We start from the raw sequence: 20,200 nt of genomic DNA on the forward strand, positions 1-20,200 counted from the left end.
ATAGAGGAATAGAAGAAATGAAAACATAAGTCTAATTATACATAATATTTATTTCAATATTAGTATCAGTTCAATAAGTATTTCAAAATATATATCATAGTATTGTTATTACAATATTGGTTTAATAATAGTTTTACAAGTATTTTCAGGATTATAAATTAATTTCAAACATTGGGTTGGTAAAGCACAGTAGACGTTATTTCCATTTAACTCGTCTACCGTTTTCAATTAAAAATGATAATTTTACAAAAAGCAGAGGTGAAGGAATTGATTGTAGTATTATAGACACATCCTAAGAAAGTTATTTGCCTAGAAACCAGCTAGAAGAGTCATTCTGATTGGTTGCTTTTGGCAACTAAATCGTGTCTGGCTAAGACCGTTCTCAAGAATGGTTTATAAACAGGCTATCACTTTATAAACAAGAGTTTTAAAAAATAAGTGAAAGCTTATGATGCAATGTGAATAGAGCAGAAGCTTCGAAGGAAAATGAAAAAAATAATATGAGTGCGAATATGAGTTGATTAGGTGATATTATAATGGATTAAGGGTTGAGGATTTAATAGAAGATAATCTATGAACGATGATAGAAGCAAAGAGAGGCTTGAGATGAAAAATAATCAGTGGAAAAGAATTTTAATAATGAGTGAATATTAGGGACTACTGGTAAGGAATTCTATGCTTTTTATTAGGTAGTTTTTTGTTAATACGGTAAAGTTTGATGAGGAAGTTGCGGGGGAAACGTCTAAAGAAATACTTCAGGTGTAATGAACTAGAGATTTATTGAAATCAATGAGAAATTTGAGAGAAATGAATTTATAAGTAGGCCTAATGAAAGCATATCATATTATTTCTTTAAAAGGCGAATGAAAATAATATTTAATCAAGTGAATGATGGAATGAATTGTTGAAAGGGTGAATAGATTTGGTGAATGACAATGAATATAAACTGCACTTATTCAATCAGGGAGACGAGAAAAATGATTATGGAACTACAAAATCAAATAAAACAGATATATTCATTTGTTCTGAATCAATCAGGCAAAATAAAATTTTGTGGAACAGTCTTGCAGAATATTGTATGGCATGACGAGGAGCAGTGGGTGGATCCAGTAGTGATACAATTTAGAGGAAGCAGTCATGCAAGACTCCAATAGTTGAAAAAAATAATTTGAAATTAATCAACTTATTTGAGAAATGCTTGAATGAAGAAAACACAGTTTCATTCCTTTATAAAGAATTTTGTATTTTTCGATTTTATAAGGGGAAAATTGAAAAAAAAACAGCTACCTACCACATTCACATTGGAATAGTGATAACAAGATTTTGTTAAACAACTGTCAGTAGAAAATTATGAGTTGGTCATTGAAATAGATTAAATTTCTGGATCAATTTGAAACTAAAAAAAGTATTTTTACACAATTTTAGCTGATTTGGTACGTGGGATATTATTGATACAAAAAAAACATGCTTCATATATTTAACAATAAACTTTTCCAACATCAGTGTCAACTCCTCATATCCATAAGTTTATAGTATCACAGCAATATAATAATTAGATTTTATAGTGTTTGCTTATATTTGATTAATTGAATAGATGCGGTAACAATATTATTTATTATATTCTTCTCATATCCTATAAGTGGATGCTTATCTATAAGTTGCACATTACTGTAGCACCTCTATATCCAACATCAAATTTCCATTTCGATCATTTAATTAATTCGATTTTAATCTAACTTTTCAATTTTAAAAAGAAGCTTCAACTTTATATTTCTCTTTGATCAATATAGTGCAATCTTTTTGGCCTAATGCATCGTTCAATGATTTTTCACAGTTTATGTTTATCATTGAAATGATTTGTTATTATTCATCAAAAAGGATTGATTTATTTTCCTTCGATTATCCGACTCCATTAGAGTTTCAATTATTTTTTACGGATAATAGAAGTGCTACAGTATTTTTGTGACACAACAACATAGGGCCTACTATTCCAAAAAAATAATTGAAAACTAAAGAGATAATACAATTGAAAACTGAATAATACAAGTGGAACAGTGATAAAATTTTGATATTATTAACGCAGTAAATAAATCAACATTAATAAAATGTGTGTCCTTATTGATAATACTTGAGAGATATTAGCCTATATAGTGAATAAACTGTAATAAAATATTTTATAACAGTTTCGAAAAAAAATTATTTAACTTAAGATAAATCTCTTAAAATAATGATTATCAATCATTCAATTTTTTCAAGAAATAATAATTATTAATAATTATAAAAAATAATAATAATAATTACCTAATATTAATTATAACAATTAATAATATTAATTATTAATAATAATAATTATTATTATTATTAATAGATAGTATTTTAATTCACAAATCATTCGGAAGCTTACTTGAAAATAGTATTGATTTGTAATCGTTTCGTGATTCTCAAAATTTCGAAAATCAACATTTATTTTCACAAGATCAATTAACTTTTTATTCGAAATAATAGATTAACTACAGAATAAAATGTTATCTAAAATAATCCCTGATTTAGTGGCAGCTTACATAATAGATAGAGCTTATATAGCTCACATAGAGTATCTGCATATAAAACTGAGTGGTAGTTTTGAAGTGTTATGGAACCCACCAAAAATAGTAGGTTCTCCAGAACATGGCTACACGGCGAGATAGAAAACCAGTTCCTCATCATTAAAAGCTTTAAGAAACAGCTCAATAACTTAATTACACTCTTTTTCCCACTCAAATTTATTTCCATCATTATTAACTGCATGGTTCAATAAATTAATAAATAATGAATAATTCCCCAGATACATTTATAATAGCTTTTTACATCACAAAACCGCTGGGTTCAAAAGATATTGAAGGAAAACTGAAAAAATCCCTACTCCAGGATAAGAACTTTCTACATGAGACACTCTACTTCAAATCTCTCTAATGTTCTACGATAATTATTTTTATCATTTCCAACTGCCTTAACTAATTTACAAAACTATATATTACAAAAATATGAAATTCCCTAGTTTCGACCATTGATTATAACACACTTTGAAGTTAGCTCCAGAAGTGGTTATAATTCGCATAATTATCATGACAATACACATAAATAATTATTCATTATAGCTTAGAATTTATGAAAGTAGCATATTATCATATCTATGTGTGTTAGCCTACATAATATTTCTAAAGAGATCTACAACTGTTTATCTTCCAGCAAAGTCTATCTTGTTATGTATAATTATAATATTCTGTAAAATAATATCTACACATATAATTTATCACTATCCAACCAATACGATAATATACTGTATATTTTTGAAGAATGACAATATTTTCTATGTACCTACAGTGAAAAAGAAAACAAATACGGTACTGTTTATCCTGTTTCATGAGGATTTTTGTTAATAAAACATATCAAAAAATGAATTGTATTGATTATATTGACTTATAGAGATTTTCTTTATCCAGATAACGAAATTGATGAAACTATTTCTAAAACTGAATCATTGTTGGTGTTTTTACTTTGATAATTTATAAAAATTGTGCGTGCAAATAGAATAAATTCTAATTTTTCCAATGTGCAATTCTATAATTTTTGTGCTAGCTACAAAAAAAGTTGATCAACATTTTCTCTAATAAAAAATATCAAACAGCGCTTAACAACACTCGTGTAATTATTTTGTCATAAGAAGGCAATTCTTATTTTTCAAAATCATAATCGCAAATCTATATTGATGAGAAATTAGGAATACGGTACACAATACACTATCGCTATCAATTGACTATAATATAAAAGAGTTTAATATTCCATAGTTACAAAAATAACCATGTATTCAGTGAGCTACGGTACTGAATATAGAAAACGGACACTAATTTATTAGTAAGACCGGTTTTCTTCTTTGGACAAGAATGTTTAATGATTTCAAAATTGAAAAAGAATCTATTGAGAGACTATAAAAAATATTGATCAAATTAAGGATATTTTACAAAGCAGAACAATATAATAGTACATACAGAAGCCTACATCTAATTTTATTTATTTAGAATGAACGCTACTTTGATAAATCAATAGTATACAAAATTTTCAACTTATAATTATAAAAAATAACAGGCTGAAAAAATATTCTTCAACTAAGAAAATCATAAAAATGAGAAACAAACTATATATAATAAAGTTTTTGAATAATATGTTAACAATTATCCCTAAGCAATAATTTAATTGCTCAAGCATTATAATAGAAAAGTAATACTCCAATTTGTTACAAAAAATACTGCTTGGTTCCTTCTTATCCGTCCCACAATAGTATGAATATTCCTCTACTATGTAGGCTACTTTTCAATACCTAGTATTTAAATCAACTACAATATTATAAAAAGCATAGAAGTTCCTGTTCACCAGCAATGATAATATTAACAAGGAAAGTGAACTTTAAAACGAAAACAATTATTCAGAGATATCATAAATATTTCCTGATACTGGTCACACCAATGACTTTCAATAAACTTTCAATTTGAGTAAGAAAGCATATCAAAAGTTATAAAAATATTCCAATATAATGTGAGAAAAATAGAGATATATATATTTCGTAACTCAAAAGAGATTCATATATCAGAGAGCTACAGTATTTCACACAGTATTTTCATAGACTGGCAATTCCCTCAATATCCCCATTCTCATCAGAAAAAGCTTAGAGATAAGAGTTTATATAATCTTATCATAGCAAGCACAAGCATTTTAAATCTTCAAGGCAGTATATACTTTATGTGAAAAATCTCCCAAGCTTTTTGAGTTAAGACGCTTAACTTTACCACACTTATCAAATAACTATATTTCATAATTATTATTGTGTAATTTATATTCATAATAATTGATCATTCTATTTATACTTATTTCATAATCATTCCAATTTTATATTTTGTATACCCTCCTTAATTACTTCATTATCCTTGGATTTATTCTCACAATATTATTATTATTATCTGAACATTTTTCATTAGAATATTGCTAGGTACGGAAGGTACATGTTTAACGACGATTTTTTATTAGTGAGAAAATCTTCTTTCCATTGTATTTATCAATTCCTTTGAATGTATTTTTTGCCAAGATTCATACTTAGTAAATATACTCATAATTTATTATTATATTCGTAAATAAGTGATTCAGTAATATTAGAATCAGAACGCTGTTTTATAAAATAATTAATGAATATAATGTTATATATGAAGAATTCTATGAAGGCTAGTAATTAAATAGGAATTAAGTCGAGCGAATACTATTTCTGGAATGAATAAAATATTTTCCAGAAATGTAAGCAACAGCTTCTCCTCCCCTGTGGTCTCAGAGTCCAAAACATTCCATCGAAATTTGCAAAGCTGCAAAAGATTTAAAGGTGAGTATTAGAGATGAAAAAGTGAGCAGGGTTGAGTAAGCCCAACCTTGATGCTTTCTGAGCATTGAACTTGAGTTTAGTGTCAATAAAACCAATTAAAGCAGAAAAGACTTATTCTCACAATATTATTATTACTTGAACATTTTCTAATAGAATATTGTTAGGTACATGTTTAACGACGATTTTTATTGGTGAGAGGCTTCTTTTCATTGTCTTTATCAATTCCTTTGAATGTATTTCCTTGACCATTTCATCATGTGTTGTGTTTCATTGTATTTTAGAACAATATTCTAAAACATCTCTGATAATAATGTTCATCTATAAATAGCTATTTCATCTCTGAAATAGCTTTGTAAGAGAAATATCAAGATGTTTCCATAATTTTCACCAACTCTGTATAATCAATCTTGACTTACCGCTTTAAAGTGTAGAAGTAGCACTGTACAATTTTGTGTAATGAATTATACATTGTATGCTTTTTCTGGAAAGTGGAAGTATCCGTTCTTGAGCATGTGATGGTTGGTACTGCAGATGGCCTCCTCTAGAGCACACAGCTCTTTGTAGTGACTGTACACCACTAGCCAGATGTAGAATGCAAACACTGTCAACCAAATAAAAAACAAATTGAAAGGAAAAAAGTCAAAACTAAATAGAAAAGTTGATTAATTTATAAAAAGTACAAATTGCATCACATTATTTTGTTCTTGAGTAAATCTTACGGTAACGATAAAAATTATATAGCTCACTTTAAAGCTTTAAAGAAAAGGGATATTATAATATAATAGGCTACTTTTAACTAATAACTACGAAGATATAAAAGACTGTTATATGAGCTTGCTATGAATTCGATTATGGCTTGACATTCTTCTGGGTCGAATGATAAATACATATTTTAAAATTATGTTTGAAATACAATTATGTGCTTCGTTCAACATATTTTATCTTCTTTCGGGGTTCTTATGAATTACTATCGAATCTACCGAAGATTAATATTATAAAGTAAACACTCAAATTTAATTGGAAAAATTTCACAGAGAAGTCAATCATGTATACAAAAAAGAAGATATCTTCAAAATCAATTATAGGCCAATATTATTCTACGTTGAAAAACATGAACTATAATTTTTTAAATCTATGCATTGTTAGTAAGATGGAATTTCCAGTCATTCAATGGAAACTTTTAGCCTACTTCAATCCATAAATATTAAGTGTTCAAGTTCAGTACAGAGTGAACAATCATATTTCAACTCCATCTAAATAAAATAGTTATTGGATGGAAAAATAATATATAAATATTATCTGTTATGTATTTCAATAAGGCTACTTGAATGTTCATTTCCAGAACACAACTACATATAGTATGCCTACCCTTTTGATATTTTTAAATTTAAATTAAACATATTTGTATAAATATTACAAGGTTACTATTTATTTTCTATAATATAATAAAAATATTAGTTGAATAATTAAAATATAGGCCTAGTCAATGAAATAGTGTGAAGGAAGAGCTTTTCTCTGAACCTCGGTGAACAAACTTTTATAATAATATTTTAACTGATAATAAGTTAATAATAATTTATGATAATAATCATGAATTGATTACTTCAAATCTAGTGAACATAATTGGCTATAGCACATTTCACTGATTAATCTAGCTACACTGTATGTGTTTGGTCACATAAGTTACAGGCCTATCTTAAAACCATTATATTGATCATATTTAGGGAAAATGTGAGCTTTTCTATTGGGGGTTAGTTGGTTGAATAACAGTTAAACTGACCAATCATCGTCGATCCAATAGCCAGTATCCACATGGCTCTGAAGCCTTGAGCTAGGAACATGGACACCAGCATTCCTGTGATACTCAACACCAGACCTAGCAGAGCAATGCTGATCCAGGGTAACATCAGCTTCCGAAACCTCTGCAACATTAATTTTATTATTGAACATGTTTTCAACCATTCGTCAAATAAACTCATTGATTGTGCATTTTTGTCAATGGAATAAATTCAACTATAGAGAGATTCCCTTCATATATTGTCAGCATTGATTTATTGAGAAGATTTACCTAATGTTATTTACGAGAAATACTGACTGGAGTGAATCTCACTCAAGTGAATGATGTTGTAGTCATTAAAAGCTTGATTTTTTGTTCTATACTCAAACAATAACTATTTGTTTCAGAAGGGATATGATTATTTGATTCAATAGTATGCAGCAATAACCACGCTATATTTTTCGAAAACCTGCAAAATCACCAATAGGCCTAACCGACCACTTGCCCAATTAACGGCCAGTATTAGCGTTTAGTACAAAAAATTTGAATTGAGATATGTATAGGTATAGTGAAGTGAAAGAGCTCCTGCTAAGAGCTCCAGTTGCCATTATTCCAGCAGTCAATATTAAAAAAAAAACAATTCTGTGTCCACAAAACTTACAGGAGACTTTCGGGTAAGTTATGCTTGAATTGTTCTGAGAGCTTCAAAATGTAGCCTATGAGGAAAATAAGAAATATAAATTTTATTTGTTTTTTCAGGTTTTATTATTATTTCTTTTTTGTTTTTTACTATTGCTCTAATTCTGTTTGTGTGAAATTGACAAAGACTTATTCTTTTTTTTTAGTTACCAAAATCAAGTGACTGTCTCGTTCATATTATTATGTACAATAACAATAATGTAGAACTTCAACCACAGCTGTTAAGCTACTGAAGTTCTTCTCTTTTTTTCCATCATGATACTGTTTCTTTGTAATAATTGCATTGTAAAAATATTTGTAAAACATATGTCAGTGTTGTGAATAAATTTCAATTTCAATTCCCAAAAAAATTCAAATCTCTTAACCCATTAAGACCCAAATTAATTTTATCCTGCAAATATGTTATTTTCTCATCAATTCTCCATTATAGTTTATTTTCCAAATGGTGGGTAACTGTCCATTATTCACCTACAATACTGGAAATTTACAAGTAGACTAGTGTAAAGTAATTTACAAGCATTGCTAAAATGGCCAAAAATATTGGGGTTAAAATACGAAAAAGTATACAAACCATTGCTGTTCCATATAGCAGAAGTATGCAGGAAATGAGGAGGACGATTGCCATGATAACTCCGGTGTAAAGCGACATTATAACCACTGAAAATAAGAAAAAATAAGATTATATTTAAAAATCAAATTTAATACAACCAAGGTACCTATATAACTTACTAAGAAGTGAGAATATACATTGAGCTATTAAAATGTTACAACATTGCTTTATACCTATTATTTGTGTTAGAATTCATTGCAAACGGATCCATGCTAAAATCGAGGAATAAGCTATATCTATATATTATTAAATTTTGGTTTTAGGTTCGCGGTATCCTCTAGTTTGAGAAAATCTGTAATGAAGACCTATAAATCACATAATATACATTGTAGCCTCGGTGAAGCGAGTTATTCTTCACCTATTCATCTTACATATACCCCATTGAAAATATTTTTACAGATAAGACTTGATTTAAGAAGCGCTTATAAAATACCCTTCACCTTTTAAAGGACACAAACCTACTCGATTTTTTCTGTTGATATACTGTAGTACCTAGGGAATGGAAATACAACATTACGTCAAAGGTAGGAGCGAGGAGCGAGAGTTATTGTACCAATGGAAATAGAATGACAATAATAAAGTGAACAAAAATCACTAAAGCTATTCATTACTAATTGGGCTACTTACCGGTATTATGCTTCCCCATTTTTATACAATCACCTAATACTGAATAAGCTTTTAAAGTTAAATATTGGTAATACATAAATGAGCTAATTTATTTATTATAAAAATACCAATTAGGCACCGAAAGCAAGATGTTGTGTGTCTTAATATTAACTATGGAAACTTTTTTTGAACCTATCATCTACTATCAGGATTGAACTGCGCATCAGCTTTTCAAGTAACGGTACAAAATGTTCAATAAATAAATTATGAACTAATCACGAACTACCGACAGCAAAACTCTGTATCTTATTGATTACTTGTTTCGATTCTAATTGCATCAGCTATAATATCAGGATCTAATTATTAGATCATATTAGCTTTTCCAAGTTTAATAAATGAATGAACAGCTAGTGTAATGACTAGTTACCTAGAGCGAGATGCTGCGCCTTGTGCAACTGAACCTGGTTGTGAGTGGTGGTGACGGACTGAGGCAGGTCGTCGGGTGCCAAGGCGATGCCCTCCCTCGCCGCACTGTCCTCGATGTCCGCCTCCAACACAGCCGCCATCTCCTGCGCGTCCGCACTCCCCACCACCAGCAGGAAAAGCAGCAGCACTGACAGGAACTACAATCCAACAGCAATTGAAAATGGTCAACAGCTTGTCGAGTACAATGTTCCAAGATGCAGTTGAAATTTGCAGCAGCAGGAAAAGGAGCAATACTGCCAAAAACTGCCACAACAATTGTCAATAATATAAGCTTACAGAGTACAATATAATTCAAGAGTGGAAAATCAAGGGACAGAAAAAATGAGAAATGATTGTTGTCAAGAAGTGAACATACTGCACTCTATTCACAGTTTTACGTTATAAAGTAGTGGTAAAGATAGCACTACAGAGTTGCTGATTTTCTATCACCATCAAGCACCTTCTATAGTGGATAGATTTAAGTTATTCCGGTATATTTTTACAAATGACACTAAATGTGAATAAAGTTGGAAGAGGAATAATAGAAGTAGGAAATCTTGTGCTATTTATATTTGTTGTAATATTAATTATTGATCTTGACAATAATGATCTTAGTGGCAGTCATTAGCTTTGGAAGTCTTGAATTTTAAAACACTTTTAAAGGAGTGATCCGTGGTCTAGTGGATAGATTGCTTGTGTAGCAACCTAGAGATCCCGGTTCAAACCCGCTCAAAGCCAACAGTTTGATCAGGTCACTACTGTCTTATCGGATGGCCACGTTACATTGTCGGTCCCGGCTCAAGTATGACAGTCGTAAGCCGCATTGATGGCTCAAATGATTTATTCAGGCGAGGTGGAACTTCCGTCAGGAGCTCCACCAATAACAGCCATACGAATATTATTGGTAAACACATTTAAAATGAAAAATTCACTTACCATTAGCAGTTGCGACCTGGTGTAGGTCATCATAATCATCATCATCATCATCATCATCTACTATCAGAAGTTTGTTCAGTCAGATGATGACCTACTCCAGGTCGAAACTGCTAATGGTCACTGCTAATAGTAAGTGCATTTTTCACTTCATAAGTGTTTTGAAATTAAGGTTTATATTAATAGTGAAAAAGTATGGATAGGCAACACAGTTTGCAAGTAGTTCAATAAATGAGGATAGCTGAATATGTTATGGGAAAGAATTGTTTTTGAAGATGATAGAAATGATAACGTACAATGGAATATTTCTAATATTTTTTTCTGATAAATCCATAATTTTATTTCTCCAGTTCAAAATATAGTTGTTATGTATTTCTAAATCGAATAAAATCACTATCAAAAATCTACATTAAATCACAAACAGTAGATAAATCATATTATAGGAAGTTTTAAAATAACTGACCAGTTCGACGACAGCTATTAGCAGTGTACCCTGTCTGAGGGTTAAAACGTTGAAGCAGTTTTGCACTGGTAGAGCCATGCTTTATCTGCAATTAGAAATAAATTCATCTAAGATTAAATGTACCTACAATAGAACATAAATTGTTTCTCACTTCCGATCTATCATCAATAAATCAATTGTATATGAAAAGTAAATTGATCGTACAAGTACTTTTAAGGTACGGTACCGGTAGTGTAAGAAATTCTGTGTTACAAAAAATATATATTGTTCAATGAAGCCTCAATGCTTAGTATATAATTATTTCTGATAATGGACTGTTATTTTTGGAAAAATAATATTGATTTGAAATAATGACTTTAAATTTATTAGAGATTTCATCAATCAGTGTGACACACAACATGCTATGATAAAAAAATCTCAACTTCACAGTGAATAAGGGATACAACTTTGCTCTGAAAAAAAAAACAATACAAGCATGCTGCTCCATCATTATTCCAGAAGGGTGGAATAGAATACAAATTCAGATGAATACAATGCTGGTTGTTGGTTACATTAAAAAAGAAAGGTCTGTGGGTTCTCCGCAAGTACTCTCCACATGCACAACGATGCTTTAATTGCTCTCAACTTCAAGTACGTGACAAACACTTCTCTCTTTTACTCACTTTCTCTGTATCTTATTGATTACTTGTTTCGATTCTAATTGCATCAGCTATAATATCAGGATCTAATTATTAGATCATATTAGCTTTTCCAAGTTTAATAAATGAATGAACAGCTAGTGTAATGACTAGTTACCTAGAGCGAGATGCTGCGCCTTGTGCAACTGAACCTGGTTGTGAGTGGTGGTGACGGACTGAGGCAGGTCGTCGGGTGCCAAGGCGATGCCCTCCCTCGCCGCACTGTCCTCGATGTCCGCCTCCAACACAGCCGCCATCTCCTGCGCGTCCGCACTCCCCACCACCAGCAGGAACAGCAGCAGCACTGACAGGAACTACAATCCAACAGCAATTGAAAATGGTCAACAGCTTGTCGAGTACAATGTTCCAAGATGCAGTTGAAATTTGCAGCAGCAGCAGGAAAAGGAGCAATACTGCCAAAAACTGCCACAACAATTGTCAATAATATAAGCTTACAGAGTACAATATAATTCAAGAGTGGAAAATCAAGGGACAGAAAAAATGAGAAATGATTGTTGTCAAGAAGTGAACATACTGCACTCTATTCACAGTTTTACGTTATAAAGTAGTGGTAAAGATAGCACTACAGAGTTGCTGATTTTCTATCACCATCAAGCACCTTCTATAGTGGATAGATTTAAGTTATTCCGGTATATTTTTACAAATGACACTAAATGTGAATAAAGTTGGAAGAGGAATAATAGAAGTAGGAAATCTTGTGCTATTTATATTTGTTGTAATATTAATTATTGATCTTGACAATAATGATCTTAGTGGCAGTCATTAGCTTTGGAAGTCTTGAATTTTAAAACACTTTTAAAGGAGTGATCCGTGGTCTAGTGGATAGAGTGCTTGTGTAGCAACCTAGAGATCCCGGTTCAAACCCGCTCAAAGCCAACAGTTTGATCAGGTCACTACTGTCTTATCGGATGGCCACGTTACATTGTCGGTCCCGGCTCAAGTATGACAGTCGTAAGCCGCATTGATGGCTCAAATGATTTATTCAGGCGAGGTGGAACTTCCGTCAGGAGCTCCACCAATAACAGCCATACGAATATTATTGGTAAACACATTTAAAATGAAAAATTCACTTACCATTAGCAGTTGCGACCTGGTGTAGGTCATCATAATCATCATCATCATCATCATCATCATCATCTTCTATCAGAAGTTTGTTCAGTCAGATGATGACCTACTCCAGGTCGAAACTGCTAATGGTCACTGCTAATAGTAAGTGCATTTTTCACTTCATAAGTGTTTTGAAATTAAGGTTTATATTAATAGTGAAAAAGTATGGATAGGCAACACAGTTTGCAAGTAGTTCAATAAATGAGGATAGCTGAATATGTTATGGGAAAGAATTGTTTTTGAAGATGATAGCGTACAATGGAATATTTCTAATATTTTTTTTCTGATAAATCCATAATTTTATTTCTCCAGTTCAAAATATAGTTGTTATGTATTTCTAAATCGAATAAAATCACTATCAAAAATCTACATTAAATCACAAACAGTAGATAAATCATATTATAGGAAGTTTTAAAATAACTGACCAGTTCGACGACAGCTATTAGCAGTGTACCCTGTCTGAGGGTTAAAACGTTGAAGCAGTTTTGCACTGGTAGAGCCATGCTTTATCTGCAATTAGAAATAAATTCATCTAAGATTAAATGTACCTACAATAGAACATAAATTGTTTCTCACTTCCGATCTATCATCAATAAATCAATTGTATATGAAAAGTAAATTGATCGTACAAGTACCGTACTTTTAAGGTACGGTAGGCCTACCGGTAGTGTAAGAAATTCTGTGTTACAAAAAATATATATTGTTCAATGAAGCCTCAATGCTTAGTATATAATTATTTCTGATAATGGACTGTTATTTTGGGAAAATAATATTGATTTGAAATAATGACTTTAAATTTATTAGAGATTTCATCAATCAGTGTGACACACAACATGCTATGATAAAAAAATCTCAACTTCACAGTGAATAAGGGATACAACTTTGCTCTGAAAAAAAAAACAATACAAGCATGCTGCTCCATCATTATTCCAGAAGGGTGGAATAGAATACAAATTCAGATGAATACAATGCTGGTTGTTGGTTACATTAAAAAAGAAAGGTCTGTGGGTTCTCCGCAAGTACTCTCCACATGCACAACGATGCTTTAATTGCTCTCAACTTCAAGTACGTGACAAACACTTCTCTCTTTTACTCACTTTCTCTCTCTCTTTTTCTCTCTATTTTCTCACCCTCTATATAGCGCTATAGCTTTTCTCTTCTACTTATCACTTCACTCTTCATTTTTTCCGTCTTTTCTTTCTCTTCACCTAACTTTTTCTAATTTTCTCTTTACTCTCCCTCACTCAATTTATTTTCCTCTCTCAGTCTCTCTTACTCTTTCTGCCTCTTGTCCTTGTTTTCCACCTCTTTCCGCTTCTTTTGAGGTCAGACTGAAGATGCACTTCCGTGTGTTGAAAATGCAGAACAAAACAAACAAGATGCAGGTGAAGTGCTGTGATGATGCACCATCAGACGCCTCTTATACATACAGGACAAGAGAGAGAGAGGCAGATAGAAAGAGAGGGAGAGAGAGAAAACACGAAAATTACATTATTCATGACTCATATAAATAAATCCCCCCTAGAAGTTCCTTTGAAAAAATATCCAGTGTTTCTTGACACAAATTGAGACATAATAATCATTTTTCATTAATTAACTGGGTATTGTAGCCTATCAAACATGATAAATTTGAATTATCATAGAGAAAATTGAGAATAACATCAATTTTTAACACATTATATACGGTATAGAAATAGTCAATAATGAATTACTTTTTGCAGACAATTTCAATATGAAAATATCTGTTCTCTACTTTTGTACAAATTCATTGATTTTCCTATGTTAATACATATTATAATTGAATTCCTCTATCTTATCTTTATATTTTATCGTTTGGGTCACATTTAACAATTGTTTTTCTTCAGTTGTGGGCTGTTGGAGCCTCATTACAAATTTTTATAGCTAGAATATTGTAGGCTACCTAGTAAGTCGTGGTCACTTCTTTATATTTGACTTGATTAATTCTCAGATGTCAGATCAACAATATCAATAACTCGTCAATTTATACAAATTTAACCAAAGATTAACCTTCAGATAGATATGTTAGGCGGGATGCACACAGGAGAAACGCATTTCGTGAAGCCCTCTTTCATGAAACTTGTTTCAATCAATCCGTTTCACTCGCGCATGCATACAAAAGAAACGTTCCCTGCTTAATCTTATCAGTCGATTGCGAGCAACTCTCGTTTCACGTTTCCTGAAACTTTTTTCACGAAACGCGTTTCTCCGGTGTGCATCCCGCCTAAATGTTAATCAAATCAAGTTCAATGAAACTGGTATATAGTATCAAGTAATACATTTTTGTTAACCAAAAAGACAACAGGTCTTAATTCTATAACTTTATTGGATTCAACTCTAAAGAAGCCCCTCTAATAATTTCTAATACTTCCTTCTCCCTATTTATTATTTGTCTAGAGAAGGCTATCACGTGGGCTAACACTATTTGTCTCCGATATTATACTGATCAATATCGAGCAGTAAAAAAGCAAAACTATGAATAAACTGTCAGATTTCCTGACAAATCATCGTTGACTGTTTGTGAAAGCTTCATATTCGTTATGACACGAACGTCTCTTCAATGAAATCTCTTTTCAATCTTCATTCTTTATTCTCTTTTCTTCTTCTTCTTCTTTTTCTGCAGTCATTTTTCATGCTATTGGATATATTCAAAATCGTTCTTTGGTGCTCCTTCCTTTTCGATATCAATGATTTATCTACAGCTCTACTTGAATATCAGAGCTCTATAATATAGTCTCTCTTGATCAATAAAATATGTTCCATATTTTAAATAGATGCGGGATTTATTCAGACTTTCACGATAATTTTCTAGGCTGAAAGGGAACTTTTATTACTGAACAAATTTATTTATGTATTACATGTGGAAAATTGTCGGAATTTATTTTTAACTACAATAAGGTTCATTACCTGAGAAATACTGTTTAAAAATTCTGCACTTTGTTCTCTATTCTGGTTCTTTGAGGTTTGCGAGGTTTTAATAATATTTTTATTGTCATTCTAATTCGGTTTCATGATAGTTTTTACGGCATGAAATATGTAGAGTAACAAGCCAATGGTGATCAATTATTCTTGGTGCCGGAGCATTCTACTATTAAGAGATATTAAAATGAGCCCAAGAAAATACAAAAGTTTTTATTAATATAGTCTAACTCAAATGAACTGATTATTTTCAAATATATTAAAGATTGCCAAGAGCTCATTTCGTCAGAGTTACAGCTTATGCCACTAAAGGAGCATAAATATGTTATTGTATCTTGAAGAATTCCGTACCTATACTCCATTATGGGAATGCTATTTTATTATATTCATTTAGTCATCTATTCATCAGATTATTCAACTCATTCTCATTTCTACCCGAGTAAAACATAATATTAATTAATTCATTCATTTATCAATTGAAAGAAATAATAAAAATAGTGACCTATTACTTAAAAATAAAAAAATCAAGCATTTTTTATCAGGGTCAGATTCAGTTGGAATTTATTCAAATAATTTCATACCAAAGCTCGAAAGATTAAAAAAAAGCCAAAGCTCACCTAGAGCATGAAAAAGCTAGGGGACCTAATAACAAACTAGCAGGGTAACCCGTGCTCCGTAAGGGTCTATTTTGAAACTTGACAAACTAAAATCTTGACGTAATAAAATCTTGAAGAATTGAAAATCGGCCTTTAACCATCCCCCAATTAATTAAGAATCTATATGCAAAATTTCAAGTAAATCAGTCCAGTAGTTCTGACACGTGATGATGCGTCAAACATAATTTTCCTATCCCGTACGTTTATAAGCCAGTTCTTTCCTTTATTATGGCTGTGCAAAGGCTAAAAATAAACTCTCTACTGGTGATATTTTTCAAAGTTTTTCGATTTGTATACTATCAAAATGAATTAGTTTTCAAGGAAAACATTTTTTTCGATCATTACTTTTTTGAGATATGAGCGCCTAAAGTTCAAATTTTTGTGACGGAACATTTCAAATTCGGTAAAGATAAATCCATTAAATTTAGAGGATGAATTCTTCATGGTACGGTATTGTTGATTGAATAAAAAAAAGTCTTCTGAAAATATCAGTTTTTGAGAAAGTTGTTTAGTTTACTAAAAATGGCCAAAAATAACTATTAGTTGAGTTATTTTTGGTCAATTTTGGTAAATTGAATTAATTATAGTACCTATTCAATTACTTGGTAGGCTATAGTAATTACTTGGTTACTGATTTACTTATAGTATTGATTAAAAAATTACCGTATCCTGCAGTTGCGTTGTGTGTGATAAATCATACCATTACTCCACTATAGGCTACTTGATAAAAAACTATTAGGCTACTAAATTTCCTTGAGAAAATCAGTGTAGTAAACCTGCCTAATAGATTAGCAAAATATAATTATCATTTTTAAATTTTTGTACTATAATTCATATTCCTTTTATGTTTGGTTTTAAAGTATCTAAATTTTAAAATCTGTTTTGTGAAAATATTTTAGGATTAAAAATTTTGTGAAGTGAAGAACTACAAAAGTTGACCTATTACGGACGATGTGTAACCTTATCTAAATTTAGGAGAGGAATAGCACAAGGTTTCTTTATTATTTTTCCTCTCGATCCCTATCATTTTGATGATGTATACTAGCCGGAATAAGTTGTTGCTTTTTACTACCATTCTTATATCATAAAAACCCTGACGATGGTATTATTACCGTACGGTACCCGAAATATATAAAGTTGGTGTTTTAATTTTGTTTTAAATAAAATTGGAAGAATTTATAAAAAGATGAATGTAATTCATCTATTTATTCATTCTTACAATAAACTTAATCGTCCGTTGCTTTGTAATAGCCTAGCCTATAAAAAGGCTACTGGTGTATGGTACTGAACTATATTTTTGTTTCATTTTATTACTAAAAAAGTAGCCTTATATTGTTGTTATACAAAAGAATATGATAAATTAAACTTTTTCCTAGCTATTTTTACAGAATAATTGTGCAGTAATTATTCATATTATATTTGTACATTATTGCATTCCATCTACTCGTACCTATTGAAACTTTTTTCTAATAAATTAACTTGAAAAAGATTAGCCTACTGTCATAAATATTGTAGTAAATGTGTGTTTTGCATGCTGTCATGATAATATTTTGCAATTAGAATATATCTGTCACTAATTTTATAACAAAAAATAATATTTTATTAAGGATACTAAAAATTTGATATCCGACCGTAATTGATATGTATCTCACACACTCATTCGTAATACGGTGATGTAAAATAAGTGCAGTACAGTAATAAGGGTGTTTTCATGCAACTATTTTATTTCAATTTTACAATTTTAATTTCAACTTATCTGTAAAAATATACCGATAATTGAATAATGAATAGGCCTAATGTATTCCAGAAATAACAACAGAACCTTTAAATTATATAATATCATAACATACAAAACATAAGAAGCCTGGAGTAGTGATAAGGGTGAATTTTGCATGAAAGCATAGCTATTAGGTACCGTTTATATTTTCTAATATTATAAAATGTTTAACAATATTTTTAGGATGCAGCAGTAGGAATGTATCAGAAGTAAAAAGTACATATACTAGGACTAATTCGTGTATCATAATAACATACTAAATTACAACTTAAGCACATCATTAGGGGTGTGTTTAGAATGACACAATAAAAAATTGCAAACAATATTTTTGACAATAGTAATTCTCAACTCACATGTACTGGATACTTGCGGGAATGGAAAAATGGAGATTTTGGGGAGAAAACGATAAGTTTTTATGGCATATTATGGTGGTAAAGTAGAGTTTATAAGAAGCGAGTCGTCAACTAGTGTATAATAATGAGGTACCGAGGGTGTGTTAGAGTTAGCCTTGTATTGTACGGACCTCTACTATTGAGTGCTGTGCTGACTGCTGAGTGCAATGTTTTCTTTCATCAACGTGTATAACCTGCTCTCAGTCAAGTGACGTCATCGCTGCAAATCAATAACAGGGGTTGGCTACCACTTTTGAATTCAAACAGGCGCCAAATTCGAATCTGTAACGGATATTTTTATTTTTTATCATCCTGAGAAAAATTATTCATGGGTGCAAATTTGGAAAAAAATCATTAGCCTCTAATGATTACAAATACATAACAATACACATCAATGGATTTGCAATGAAATTGCCGACATAAATTATTGGCTCATTTTTCTTTTAAATCATCTGCTTCAAGTACCTAACGGAGAAAACAAAAATATCAAATCGAAAAACGACTAATATTGTAGTCAATAATGTAACGAATCGAATGACATATGATAGTTTTTTTTTCGATTAAAGGTTACAGAGATAATAATTGATTCCCTGTTTACTGTTAACAAATTGGATCGAATAAACCTTTATTGACTGGGCTATCAGTATCGACGTCTAGTGTGAGGGAGTCTTTTACCTATATAATTTTTGTGAAACAAAACCTCCATAACTGATGACAAAAAATGATAATACCAAATCTAAAAACTAGTTGTTAATATCCTATGTAAATTACTATCGTTGTAAATTATCCTATGTAAATACATCATTTATCAATAAAATGATGATTGATCTTAAAAACTATGGACTTGATTGGAAGAGAATAGAATAGAGTTCTGGCTTACTATATAGTGAGTGAGATTCACTTGAAACATTGATATTTATAATGATTGCTGACAGTTTAAAATGAATCTCAATATCAATCCAACAACCAAAACCATTTTTTTTTCAATAATTGTGACAGTTTCAATCACTTTTTCACAATATTATAGATAGGCTACGGTACTCTACCGTGATATCAACTTCACTATACAGTACTACCACAACTACCATATCGTTTGTAAGATGCGCTGATCCCATGAAAATGGCAACGCTGCATAACTAAGTTCAGTCAGCCTGATTGGTTGAAGAAAATAGACTGAAATTCAGTGAGAATAATATTTGACTAATACATCTCATCAGCTAAAACTGGACCTTACAGCATTTACAGCTCATGGGTATGATATCCTACTACACCTTTTCCAATTGTATTTGAGAAAGTATGAATCAATTTGAGAAGACATCAATTGTATTTTAGAATAACTAATTTTAATTGAGAAGAAATCAGATTTAAATGAGAACAGTCAATTTTATTTGAGTAGTAATGAATTGAAAGAGAGAATACTATCCTCTTGCGTCATTTTATCATAAAGTGATCCGATGTTCTATATTTCAAGTTGTGAAAAAGATCAGTTGCGATATTATTTGGATTCCTCAATTACAAAAATTATACTTTCTCAAAAACAATTGAATGTTCACATTCATATGTGACATTTCCTTAAATACAAATGACTATTCAAATTACAATTATTGATACTGAAATAGAATCGGAAAAGGTGTAGAGATGGCTGTGATAAGTAACAGAATAGATTAATAATAACA

The 20,200-nt window shown here is 30.8% G+C and overlaps 1 protein-coding gene across 3 annotated transcripts; it reads right to left on the reverse strand.

Moving 5' to 3' along the window:
• Window positions 1–30: 30 nt before the first annotated feature.
• On the reverse strand, window positions 31–20,185 carry LOC111046838. 3 transcript variants are annotated; one of them, XM_022332473.2, is made up of 7 exons: window positions 18,486–18,693; window positions 13,188–13,272; window positions 9,524–9,719; window positions 8,452–8,537; window positions 7,185–7,326; window positions 5,821–6,005; window positions 31–5,387 (listed from the first exon to the last, which is right to left on the reverse strand). In XM_022332473.2, exons 2-6 carry the CDS (start codon window positions 13,263–13,265, stop codon window positions 5,866–5,868), a joined length of 642 nt encoding a protein of 213 aa, XP_022188165.1. In that variant the 5' UTR covers window positions 13,266–13,272; window positions 18,486–18,693; the 3' UTR covers window positions 31–5,387; window positions 5,821–5,865. The 3 variants fall into 3 exon arrangements, with proteins under 3 accessions (XP_022188165.1, XP_039290242.1, XP_039290241.1); XM_039434308.1 differs by having other exon boundaries at window positions 37–5,387; window positions 18,656–20,185; XM_039434307.1 differs by lacking the exons at window positions 13,188–13,272; window positions 18,486–18,693 and adding an exon at window positions 10,958–11,109 and having other exon boundaries at window positions 37–5,387.
• Window positions 20,186–20,200: the final 15 nt, after the last annotated feature.

This window comes from Nilaparvata lugens, chromosome 8 (genome assembly GCF_014356525.2).
Source record: "Nilaparvata lugens isolate BPH chromosome 8, ASM1435652v1, whole genome shotgun sequence".
Classification (NCBI taxonomy): domain Eukaryota; kingdom Metazoa; phylum Arthropoda; class Insecta; order Hemiptera; family Delphacidae; genus Nilaparvata; species Nilaparvata lugens.

Coding starts and splice junctions, on each gene's coding strand:
- LOC111046838 (XM_022332473.2), bottom strand. CDS start 13,265: ATGGCTCTACCAGTGCAAAACTGCTTCAACGTTTTAACCCTCAGACAG. Junction 7,327..8,451: donor TGCTATATGGAACAGCAATG/GTTTGTATACTT, acceptor TTAATGTTGCAG/AGGTTTCGGAAGCTGATGTT. Junction 6,006..7,184: donor TATTGGATCGACGATGATTG/GTCAGTTTAACT, acceptor TTTGGTTGACAG/TGTTTGCATTCTACATCTGG.